Genomic DNA, 13,043 nt, shown 5'->3' on the forward strand with positions numbered 1-13,043 from the left:
CTCAAAAAGTCAGGATTAAAACAAAATAAAAACATATGTGGGGTAAATATGGTCAAAGAACATGACTTACCTGAAAGAAATTGTATATATGCAACCTAATACTATGTACAATCAATATAAACCAACAAAAATTCCAGACTCAGAAAAGAACCATATTGTAAAATAAGTGAATGTTCTGAGGTAGGTGATAAAATTGCATTCATCTTGTTCACTGAGTATCTGCTAAACACTTGGCGTGTCTGTAGCAATATTGTCCACAGACTCTGCCCCTAGGACCTTCTTAGGCTTATGTGCTTTACTTACAATAGCATCATGAGACAGAGCAGGCAATACAAATAAAGGTCTAAACAAGAGGCAATGAAGAAACAATTTGATTAGCAGTATTCTAGATTGAGGGAAGTCCTTGAACAGGGTTGTTAAGATTTGCAGAAGGTTCTGACTGATGGAAGGTTAAAGAGAGTGAGTTAAAGAATATTTATAGGGAGATATAGAGTAGCAGGCAGAATGATTTTCCTTGAGAATGAAATACACGAGGCCCTTGAGCTAAGAGCTCTATGAAGAGGGATGTGGCAAAGTCAAGTTGCTTTTTACTTTTCACTGACATGTTTACTCATTAATTTTTAATGGTAATTTGTTTTGTTTTTCTTTGTTTTTGAATGTTTATTTGAATTAGAAACAAGATTGTTGTTCATGTCAATTCCAATTCCCTCTCCCTCCCCTCTTCCCCAGCCCCCTCCAACTAACACCCTACCTGTCCCACACCCTTTCTATTCCCCAGGGAGGGTGAAGCCTTCCATAGGGGAGTCTTATGAGTCTGTCATATCCTTTGGGATAGGGCCTAGGCCCACCCCCTTGTGTCTAGGCTCAGGGAGTATCCCTCTATGTGAGATGGACTCCCAAAGTCCATTCCTATGCTAGGTATAAGTACTGATCCACTACAAAGGGCCCTATAGATTCCCGAGGTCTCCTGACTGACACCCACGTTTGTGGGGTCTGAATCAGTCCCATGCTGGTTTCCCAGCTATCAGTCTGGGGACCAAGAGCTCCCCGTTGTTCAGGTCAGCTGTTTCTGTGGGTTTCACCAGCCTGGTCTGGACCCCTTTGGTCATCACTCCTCCCTCTCTGCAACTGGATTCCAGTTCAGTTCAGTGATTAGTTGTGAGTGTCTGCTTCTACTTCCACCAGCTGCTGGATGAAGGCAATAGGATGGGATATAAGGTAGTCATCAATCTCATTATCAGGGGAGGGCATTTAAGGTAGCCTCTCCTCTGTTGCTTAGATTGTTTAAAGGTAAGTGTGGTGGTTTGAAAGAAAATGGCCCCCAAAGTGAGTGGCACTATTAGGAGATGTGACCTTCTTGAAGCAGGTATAGTCTTGTTAGAGGAAATGTGTCTGTGTGGAGGCAGGTTTTGAGGTCTCTTTTGCTCAAGCTTCTCTCAGTGTGACACTCAGTCTACCTCTTGTTGGAGATATATATATATCTCCAACTTCACGCTTTCCACCATGATGATAATGGACTACACCTGTGAAACTGTAAGCTGCCACCTCAATTAAATGTTTTCCTTTGTAAGAGTTGCCATGGTCATGGTGTCTCTTCACAGCACTAGAAACCCCAACTAAGACACCAGCTAGCGAGTTTCATTATTGCATTTTCATAGACTCCACTTCACCTGTCCAGGTCTCCTCTGCCTCTCTTGCTATTTCTTCTCCTCCTATGAATAGCCCCACACATATATGCAGATTCTACATGTAAGAAAAAGATGAATATTTTTTCTCCCACATCACCCTTGTTCTCATATGTCCTGTCTTAGTTGCTGTTCTATTACTATGAAGAGACACCATGACCAAGGCAACTCTAACGAAAGAAAGTAAAAACCAAAACCAAAAAATCCCCACTATGCCCCACAAAAAATCATGGAAAAAGGAAAGAAAAAAAACAAAAGAAATAAGGAAAGACACTTTCTTCATTTCCATGCAAAAATTTCCATGCCAGGAAAATGTTAAAAACAAGCATGATAAGAAAACAATGTTTTTTAAAAAAATTATTTTCTCCCACTGATCCTGTTAAGGAGTTATTAAGTCAGTTGAGGGGATGATTAGGTACATGGTTAATTAGATTTGTATAAGGCAGATTGGGAAACTACTCTTCCTCATATGGGACCTTGTCTTAAAAATAAAAATATTCTCTACTTTCTGGGATCTGGAGTAAAATCTTTTGTTTCATCCCTGTTCCTGGTAATTTATTTTTTAATTAAATGTCTCCCCCCCCCACTCTCTCTCTCTCTGTGTGCAAGCAAGCAAAGGTGAAAAGACAAGGTTAGAAGTCAGTTCTCTCCTTCCACTGTGTGGTCCCAGGGCTGACTCAAACGCATTTTGTCAGCCTTGATGGCAAGGGCCTTTATCCACTGAGCCATCTTTTTTTTTAGTTTTTTGTTTTAAGTTTTTTTTTTTAGTTTTTTATTTTTTATATATTTTGAATTACAAAAAAGATTGAATTACAGGACAATCCCAGTTCCCTTCTCCCTCCCTTCCTCCTCTACCATCCCCCCAACTAAAATCCTACCTATCATATGTCCTTTCTTCTAATGTACACCTGACTCAAAATTTCTGCTTCCTCATGACCTCTGCATCCTTCCTTTTCTTCCCTTCTCACTCTCGTAGCTCCCTCCCCTGCCTTCCCATGCTCTCAATTTGCTCAGGGGATGGTGACCCTTTCCCCTTCTCCAGAGGACAATGTTTGTGTCTTTTAGTGTCTCCTTGTTTACTAGCTTCTCTGGCAGTGTGGATTGTAGGCTGGTAATCCTTACTCTATGTCTAAAATCCACATATGAGTGAGTACATATCATATTTGTCTTTTTGTGATTGGGTTATCTTGCTCAGAATGGTTTCTTCTAGTTCCATCCATTTGCCTGCAAATTTCAAGATTGCATTGTTTTTTTTTTCTGCTGAGTAGTACTCCATTGTGTAAATGTACCACATTTTCTCTATCCATTCTTCGGTTTAGGGCCATCTAGGCTGCTTCCAGGTTCTGGCTATTACAAATAATGCTGCTATGAACATCGTTGAACATATGTCCTTGTTGTATGAATGTGCTTCTTTTGGGTATATGCCTAGGAGTGGAATTGCTGGATCTTGTGGTAGACTGATTCCCATTTTCTTGAGAAGTCGCCATACTGATTTCCAAAGTGGCTGTACAAATTGGCACTCCCACCAGCAGTGGAGGAGTGTTCTCCTTTCTCCACATCCTCTCCAGCATAAACTGTCATTGGTGTTTGTGATTTTAGCCATTCTGACAGGAATAAGATGGTATCTCAGAGTTGTTTTGATTTGCATTTTCCTGATGGCTAAGGATGTTGAACACTTTCTTAAGTGTCTTTCAGCCATTTTAGATTCCTCTATTGAGAATTCTCTATTTAGTTCTGTACCCACTTTTTAATTGGATTGTTTGGTGTTTGGGGGACTAGCTTCTTGAGTTCTTTGTATATTTTGGAGATCAGCCCTCTGTCAGATGTGGGGTTGGTGAATATCTTTTCTCAGTCTGTGGGCTGCCGTTTGTCTTGCTGAGCCCCTGCGCCATCTTATCAGTCCCTGATATTGCTAATTGGTTCTCCCTTCTTCTCTCTCTCTGTCTCACTCTTGTCACAGTCTTATTTCAACTTTGATTATTTTATTCATTTTTTGAAAAATAATGTAAAACCTTCATTCAATTTTTTCTTTCACAGTTTCATACATATTTGTAATGCATTGTGGTTTCTCCCATCCTCACCTTCTCTTATGTTTTCAAAGAACTAAATCCTTTTCCATTGAGTTCAGTCATCCCAGCCATCAGGAAATCTCTAATGCATCCACTTCTTTCGTATATGATTCTCCTCCGTTCTACACTGCATAGTTAGCATTGTGTTTCAATTGCATTATGCATTCCTTCAGCCTTTCCTGCCCTTGGCTGTGTCTTAGCAGGCACTCCATTGGTGGAATGCATTTATCTTGGCCTTGCTTCTGGTTGGTGACCACATCTTGCTGGTATCTTCCATCCATGCACTAACCAGACTTGACCTTGCTTAGTTTCTGAGATCAAAGGAGATGGGGCATGTTCCACGTGTTGTGTCTGTAGACCTTGCTTTTACACTTAAAAATGCTCTTCATTTCTTTATTTTTCTTGTTGTATAACTCAGTTGACCTTCAACCCCCAAAGTACCCTTAGCTAGTCTAAAAATTATGGTAATCCTCCTGCCTTGGCCGCTTTAGAAGTGGGATTATAAGTGGGACCCCCCACAATAGGCTAGAAAATGTTATTTTTATCAAGATCAATTTAAATAATAATTGAACAAAAACTTGATTTCTAATTAAAATCTTTACTGAAGTCCTGCATCAGCTTCTGCCCAGTGCTATTCACCCAGCCCTTTAGTAGTTTTGTCGCTGGGAATCCTATTGATTGAGAGCAGAGCCTCCTTATCAAGTCATGCCTCAGCTTTGATCTTGGGTCTGTCATTTCCTAGTTGCATGACCTTAGGCAAAGGACGTACATCTCTGGTTTTGTGTCCTTTCTCCTCTGTAAGATAAGATGATCTCCATTTATCAGGGTGTTGTAAAGATAAATAAAATGTCTTCAATGCTACTTAGTCCCAAATAAATATTAGGAACCTTTTAATACAATAAGAGTTAAAATCAATATTATATGTGAAATATTTATGAAACCATATTGTAATAGAAATACAAGACTATAGAAAAAGATATGTGTGTATATGTGTGTTCACAATACACATATATAAAAGACTTAAAGGGCATGATTGTTACTGAGAATGATGATTAACTTTGGGTAATGGAAGATCACTGTGATGTATTATGTTTCTGCATTTTTAATTCTTAGGGTTGTCTTGTAAAAGATTTATAACTTGAAACTATTATTTAAAAAGGATATCAATGTGTGATGCAATACTCTTACTTGGTCATTTGTTTTCCACCATGCTTCAGAAAGGGTTTAAAACAGTGCATGGTATAGGAAGATAATGAAATACAAAGCAAAGTGAAGAAAAGGAGACTGTGCAGGCTGGAAAGATACTATGCAGTGTTACAGCTAAACATTTATAGCCAAGGGTGGCGGTGCACCCCTGTAATCCTGGCACTCGGGAGGCTGAAGCAGTAGGATCAGTAGTTCAAGGCTAGCTTAGGTTACATGGTAAAATCCTATCTGTAAATAGAAATATGAGTGTTTTGTGTTTTATTTTAAATAGAAGATTGTCCTAGGATGCCCAATGGTTGTGAGTTATTGAGTAAGGTGAAGTCTGTAAAAGAAAGGCAGCATTTTTCTAATACAATGCAACAACACTAAAATGATAAAGACAACAAAGGAGCATTTTACAGGAGTTTTCAGCGAGTTGGAGATTCTATTTATTTTATTGTTGGCACAGTAAGCAACCCCAAGAAAGGCACGGTTGGTGTTATGTTCTTTTCTGTTTGTGTAATAATTTACCAGTTACAAATACACCTTGGATTGCTTTGGTTTCACTTACTTGTTTTGAATACATTGAATGAAGATCCTGACTTCCATAAATAAACCCAAACTGAGAGTGATACTCCTCTCCAGCTCTGCCATTGGTTAGCTATGTGTTAACTCTTTGGACTGTTCCTCCCTTGGAACTTTGAGAAATCTGAACAAGAAGATTGGACTTTGACCTTCTGCAGTTCAGTGATAAGTCCCACCTACTTAAGGGAGGAACATTCTTTTCACTTGAAATCTTTATTCGATGTCAGTTGTCCTGTGCTATCCAATGTCCACCATGGAGTTGTATGGTATTAACATTATCTAAATGTCTTTTTCACAGAGAGACCTCTGTCCCCTAAAGCTGTCAAAGGATTTGACACTGCTCCACTTACCAAGAATTACTACACTGTGGTGAGTGTTCAGAGGGCAAAATTGTTTTAACTCAACGTGGAGATGTTTCACTCATCGAACCGCTGGTAATTTTGAGGTGACACAGAAGATGGGACAAAGTTGCTTTGTAAGGTTCCAAGGCCGTTTGCATGACATTGGTGCTTATATACTTGCGAGAGTCTTACAGATACCTGGAGGGTTCACACCCACTGTACTGACAAACCAAAGAGCTGAGTAATACTTAGGCCTACTAGCATGCTGGCAGGGAAGATGGCTAACAGGGGGGCACTGTGACATAGCCTAGCTGTGTATTTGAAAAGTCCCCAGGTTTCTAAGATAAAATGAGTTTTAAGTGATTGTGTTATGTTATTTTACTTGAGAGTCAATCAACCCATAACACCCACTGAAATATTATCAACTCTATTTTTGACGAAAGCCTGAAAGAAACACTGCCTTTTGATACAGAGGGGCGAAAGGAATGTCTCTGACTTGAACACAGCTATGTCAAAGTATATTAGCTATAAATAGGGTATGTGTAATAGTCAAAATAAGCTCCTGTTTGAAAAAAGAAATTGCATCATTCTCCTTAATCTATTCTCTGCCTTCCTTCATTTCCTTCCCCGACTTGGCCTAGTCGCTAATGAGAAGGTCAAGTCACTGTTAGCTCTAAGTTGGCTTGTCTGGTAGCCTCATGATCTCCCCCAACTGCTACTGAAAGACAGCTTCAGTTTTGACCCAGTGTTCCATGTGCATTTGCACTGCATGCTCATGTCATTTGTGCACAGATAAGGCGTTTTTTAATCATCTCTTCACTGCTATATGAGTGTCACTTGACTTCAAAATTCAAATTCCACTATCCGGTGAAATACAAATGTTCCATACTGGTGATATAAACACTAGGTGATATGAAAAAAATCAAGAAGGAACTTCATAGGTACCATGGGCACCAATCAGAAAAGGATTTTTGTTAATGGCTTTCCTCTGTCAATAGCTATAAAGAAAGGCTCGATTCAGCCAAGCTAGCCTAGCAGACAGGGGCAACTGTGTGAGGAAGTATGTCCAGGCAAGAGGGGCGCGCCTGCAATTAGTCAAGAGTGCCCCACACTGTGTTGTTTCCCGACTGCAGCAGCTCTCAGAAGATTGGATTCTTTATTTCCTACAATTACTGCAAGTTGCACATGGTATGAAAATGCTATTGGCACAACACATGATGAAAGTGACCCAAGGAAGGGTTCTTGGGCTCACAGCTGGACGGGGAAGTCCATCAAGGAGGCAGCTCACATTCCATCCAATCAGGAGCTAGAGAGAATGATAGGTGCTGGCTCTGCCCTCTCTACTTTGTTATTCTGTTGGGGTCTCCACCTCCTAGAATGGCACCACCCACATCTGGGGTGTGTCTTCTCCCCTCAGTTAAGCCTCTCCGGAAACATGCTCACAGACATGCCCGGAAGTGTGACTGCCAGGTGTTTATAAGTTCAGTCTGGTTAACAGTGAAATTAATAATCACAATGCTTTAATGACGTGGCTTGCAGAACTGGCATGCACTAACACAGGTGAGACAATGGCTGTAACATGGCAAACCAAAAATCCCAGCACAGCTCTTAGGACCCTTGCTGCGGCCTTCCACTGGCTTGCTGCATTTTCGCTCACTGGTCTCTCTATTCATTGCCTGAATTTTTTCTGCCTCTGGGAGCTTACCACCCCTTCAAAATTTAAGTGTGTGTGTGTGTGTGTGTGTGTGTGTGTGTGTGTGTGTGTGTGTGTGTTTATGGTGTCTGGGTATGCATATGTGGAGGTCAAAGGGCAATGCTGTGGAGTCAGTTCTCTGGGCAATGCTGTGGAGTCAGTTCTCTGGGCAATGCTGTGGAGTCAGTTCTGTCCGTCCACTCTTTTGTTTGAGAATGCCATGCATGCATATAACGTGTTCTCCTCTACCTCTCAGTCCCTTCTTCCCTCCTTATCTGCCCCAGTACTTCTCTCTCCCAACTTGCACGTGGTCTTGTCTAAACCCACAGAGGTGAAGTTCATGTACTGCTATTTGTATTCCCATGGGTGTGGGACACTCAACTGGAGCATGGGTAACCTCTCAGGATCCACTACCCTGGAAGACGTGGACTCTACTTCTCCCAACAGCTCTAAATTGCTAATATATCCTCAGCTAAGGGGAGGACTTCATAATCCCCTCCTGTAGCATGCTGGGGTTTTATCTGGACTGATCTTGCACAGATCTCTCCTTGTACTTTTACATGGATTCTGGGCATAGAATTCAGGTTGTCTGCTTTGTGCAGCATAGGCTTTTACCTGCTGAGCTGTCTCAACGATTCTTACTACCCCCACCCCTCTTTGTGAGACAGCCTTGGCTGGCCTGGAGCCCACTATGTAGACTAGGCTAGCCTCAGACTCATAGAGATCTACTTGTCTCCAGTGTTGGACTTAAAGAGGACCTCGATGCCCAGCCTTACCACTCTCTTGTCCCTTGGTGTAAGACTTTACCCAGGTCTCCATGGAGTCTCTTATCCACATTCCCCATTATTTTTTTTCCCTCCTTCCTGGCTTACTCCCCCACTAATTGATTCCATCTGAAGGCTGGAGTTTGAGGAAGTGATGGGATTATGTGGAGCTGCTAAATCTGTGGTGTTGTAAATGAGGTTGCTCATGTATGGAAAGCCAGTGACTTGGAGGTGTGACATCAGTTGGTACCCTTAGAAGTAGGTAGACAGTTTTACTGGCATGAAGTCAGATATGACCAAATACAGAAATATAGTGTCCTTTTTGCCCTCAAAGGATGTTTCCAACATGCTGTCATTTTTTTTTGCAGGCACCAGAATTATCACAGACTCCTACAATGCAGTTTTGCTTTGATTTAAGGTTTTCTGAGGTCACTATAGTCTTTGTTCATAAACTATACTTCTATTTTCAGACGATATATATGTATATATTTCCTCTTAAAACAATTTCTTCATACATTTGGTTATTTTTGTTTTTGAGACAAGGTCTTGCTTTGTCTCAAGCTGGCCTAAAATTCACCATGTAGTTTAGGCTGGCCTTGAACTTGTGACCCTCCCACTTCAGCCTCCTGAGTACAGGAATTACAGGTGTGTGTTACCGTACCTGGCAATTTTCTCATACTTACATGGCTCCATCCTCTTAGAAAACTTAGTTTCCAACCCATATTCACTCAAAAGACTTTCTAGAAAATGTAGGATATTTATTTTATGGGAAAATAATAGTCCATAGTAGAGACACAAGATTGTCACTTCTTTTTCCGTGGCTTCGTGCCATCTGTTCTGTTCTGAAGTCAGAGAAAGGTTAGTTCAGAAAATGGATGCCCAATGTCCTCATGGAGACAGAACCAGGGAGGCACAGGCAGTGTCTGGACACAGCCTATCTTAGTAAGTTTGAAGGGATTTCCTCCCGATCCAATTGTACTGATCTCAAGTTGGTTGGTCTGCCAAGCTCCTTGCCTTCTGACTCACCACTGAGGCCTTCTGTTAGTGAGCACATAGCCTCCTCTGTCTGCTTCCCTGCTTTCTCCTTTCATATTAGGCACCCTGTGCCCTGAGAAAGAACCAGTCCCCATTCATCAGCTGCTCTTTTGAGTTGAAGAAAGTGAGAAAAGGCTGAGTGAATTTGGGAAACATCTCAAGCATTCCCCGATGAGCACTGCTGCCAACAAAACTGCTGCGAGGGCAGTTCCGTGCCGTGCATTGCCAATCCCATGTGATTTGAGAGGAAATAATGTAATCAGAAAGCTTCTTTTCCTTTGCAGTGTGTGTCTGTGTGTGTGTGCATATATGTGTGTGCATGCGTGTGTGTGTGTGTGTGTGTGTGTGTGTGAGAGAGAGAGAGAGAGAGAGAGAGAGAGAGAGAGAGAGAGTATGTGTGTCTCTGTGTTTGTGCATATATATTGTGCATATATATGCATATATATGTATATATATGCAGGTTCACATTTATGTACATGCATGTGTGTGGATGCCAGGAGTCAGCCTTGGGTGTTGCTCCTTAGGGGCCATCCGCCTTATTTTTTGAGGCAGAATCTCTTATTGGGAACAGAACAGATGCGACCAGAGTAGGCAAGCTGGCCAGTGACCCACAGGGCTACAGCTGCCATCCCCTCGCCAGCCCTGTGATGACAAGCATGTGCCACCACATCTGACTTTGTATGTAGACTCTGTGGATCAAAGTCAGTTCCTCATGCTTGCATGACAGGCATTTTACTGACTCAGTTCTTTCCCCAGCCTCAACAAGGCTTTTGCCACTTTAGTTTTGTGAGCTTAGCATCCCGGCACCTCTAGAACTTGCAGTTTATGAATTTCCTTTTATGGGTGCAGAGGAACTAATTCGGTGAGGAGCATTGGCCTAGCCTTTGGGAGACCGAGCTCCATCTCCAGCATGGGGCAGAGGCGGTGGCGGCGGTGGCGGGGAGGGGTGGGGGGCTTACCTCCAGCTAACTCCTCTGCTTCCTTTTTCTTTATTTGAATAGGCATTGTGATTCAGGTTATGTGACAGAGACAACAGTCCTTAAAGCAAAGATAAGGATGTGAGATGGCTCATTATCAGGCATGCTCTTTTTAGAAAAAATGCACAAAAAGATGATTACAAGTTTCATTCCTTCTTGAATTTGAGAGGGAAGGCATTTAGTCCCAATACAACTTCTATACACAACCAAATAAACACTTTCAAAAGACATGCTGTCTTATTTTAAAAAATATTTTATCTATTTTTCTTTTATGTGTATGAGTGTTTTGCCTGTATGTGTGTATGTGCACGCCATGTGTGCCTCCTACCTGCAGAGGCTAGAAGAGAACATTGAATCCTCTAGAATTGGAATTACAGATAGTTTGAGCTGCCTTATGGGTGCTTGGAACCAAACCCTCTTCCTCTGCAAGAGCAGCAAGTGCTCTTAACCACTGAGCCCTCTCTCCCAGCCTCCAAACAGATGCTTTTAGTAAAGCAATATTCAGGAGTCTTGCCTCCTCCTCAATAGTTAATAAGATATGATACTCATAAATTCTAGGGCATGCACCTCCATTTCTGTGAATACAAAAGAACACTAGGGCTGGGCATGAGTATAAATGATTACCTGGGGTACTTCAGTGAGCATCAGCCCAGCTGGGCAGAGGAGTATGATGGACAAACTTGAGCTTCAAAGCTCCCTCATCATTCCATGAAGACTTGAGGTCACAGGACTCAGAGCAGTTTTTTTTTTAAATTAATAGTAACCCGTGTCTTGACTGTTTAGTGTGAGTGAGTGTGTGTGTGTGTGTGTGTGTGTGTGTGTGTGTGTGTGTGTGTGTGTGTGTTTCCACCCCGGATGTGTAGTGGACAGGAACATACATGCCATGGTGTGCATGTGGAGCTAAGAGGACAATCTTGTGGAAAATGGAGCCTGTGTTGTCTCTTTCCACCTTCAGGTGGATTCTAACCTTTCAGTATTACATGGCAAGTGCTTTTCACCAGATTCCTTCCTCCCTCCCTCCCTCCATCCCTCCCTTCCTTCCTTCCTTTCTTCCTTTCTTTGTTGAGACAGGGTTTCACTATGTAGCTGGCCTGTGACTGAATATATAAAATTCCCAGAGCTATGCCTCCTCAGTGCTGGGATTAAAGGCGTATGCTACCATGCCTGGATTTCTACCTTACTACCTTAGTTTTTAGACAAAAATGAACCTGGAGCTCGCCTTATGCAGTTAGACTGACTGGCCAGCAAGCCCCGGGTCACCACTTCCTCATTTTTGCATGACAGGCACTTTACCCACTAAAACCATGTCTCTGCCTCATACTTCTTTTGCTGTATAGAAACTTTTTAGTTTGTTATAATCACATTGGTCCATTTTTGCTTTTGTTTCTTATGCTTTTAGTGTCATGTCCAAAAAAAAAAAAAAAGTCACCCAGAACAACAATGGAGATTTTCCTCTGTTTTTTTTTCCCAGTAGGTTTATAGGTTTTGAGTTTTGCCTCTAGATGTTTAATCCAGTTAAGTTGATTTTCTTTGTGTGTATAGTGTGAAATAAAGTCCATCTTGATTCTTCTGCATGTGTGTATCCAGTTTTCCTAATAGCATTTATTGAGGAAACTGTCTTTCCACCATTGGATGTTCTTGGTAACTTTGTCAACTAATACATTGGCTATAAATGTGGATTCAATTTTTTATTACATTTCATTTACTTAGTGTGTGTGTGTTCGAGTGTGTGTGTGTGTGTGTGTGTGTGTGTGTGTGTGTGTGTGTGTACATACACATCCACCACAGTGCACACGTGGAGATCACCATGTGGACAACTTCTAGGGGTCAGTTCCTTTCTCCCACCATGTGGGTTCCAGGATCAGACGCAGGTCATCGGATTTGGCAGAAAGCTCCTTAACCAGCTGAGGCATTTTGCTGGTCCCCTTTGTTACTGTTCACTATTTGTTGTCCTTGTTCTTTGTAGTACTTTTTTTCTACATTTTCCTGCTTTTTGTTACTTTATTTTGTGTGATCACATTTCTCTCCATAACATATGCATTATATGTGTATGTTGTTTGTTTGTTTAATGAGATAGAGTTTTGCTATATAGTCCTGGCTGAACTCAGTATGTAGATCAAAGTAACCTTGAACTCCTGCCTCTACAACCAAAGTGCCGAATTACAGGTATGTGCCACTCCACTTGGCTTCTATTATATTAAAAAATCTTTTCACGGTTGCTTTAGAGTTTCTATTACAAATTCACATCGAATCCACATTTATTTCCTTTTTTATATTTTGTATATTAGATTGTGTATGTGGTATATGTCCTTGTATGCGTGTGTGTGTGTGTGTGTGTGTGTGTGTGTGTGTGTGTGTGTGTGTGTACAGAGAGCAGAAGAGATGGCATATGTTCTGCTCTATCCCTTATTCTTTGAGACAGGGTTTCTTACTGAACCTGGAGCTAGGCTGGTGGCCAACAAGCCTCAGGGATCCTCCTGTCTCTACCCCAACACAATGTTGGCATTAGCAAGTGACCATGCCTGGCTTTTTATGTGGGTATCTTCGTCAGATCAAGTCCTCATGCTTGTGCAGAGAGTGCTCCTACCCACTGCGTCATCCCTGCAGTCTTCACTTTTCCAACCTCTTCTTCCTCTTCTTTTTGGTTATTTTTTGTTTTGTTTTGCTTTTTTGTTGTTGTTTTGACTTTTGTGACAAAACCTGATGGTT

The 13,043-nt window shown here is 41.6% G+C and overlaps 1 protein-coding gene across 2 annotated transcripts in view; it reads left to right on the forward strand.

The window, feature by feature from the left end:
• The window catches only part of Arhgef6 (Rac/Cdc42 guanine nucleotide exchange factor 6), a 113,524-nt gene that overhangs the window by 42,889 nt on the left and 57,592 nt on the right, over positions 1 to 13,043 (forward strand). For both annotated transcript variants that reach the window (XM_027433420.2, XM_035449811.1), the window contains one exon: positions 5,823 to 5,893. In XM_027433420.2, the coding sequence (XP_027289221.1) occupies positions 5,823 to 5,893 (71 nt within the window). The remainder of the gene's footprint in view (positions 1 to 5,822; positions 5,894 to 13,043) is intronic.

Source organism: Cricetulus griseus, chromosome X (assembly GCF_003668045.3).
Source record: "Cricetulus griseus strain 17A/GY chromosome X, alternate assembly CriGri-PICRH-1.0, whole genome shotgun sequence".
NCBI lineage: Eukaryota > Metazoa > Chordata > Mammalia > Rodentia > Cricetidae > Cricetulus > Cricetulus griseus.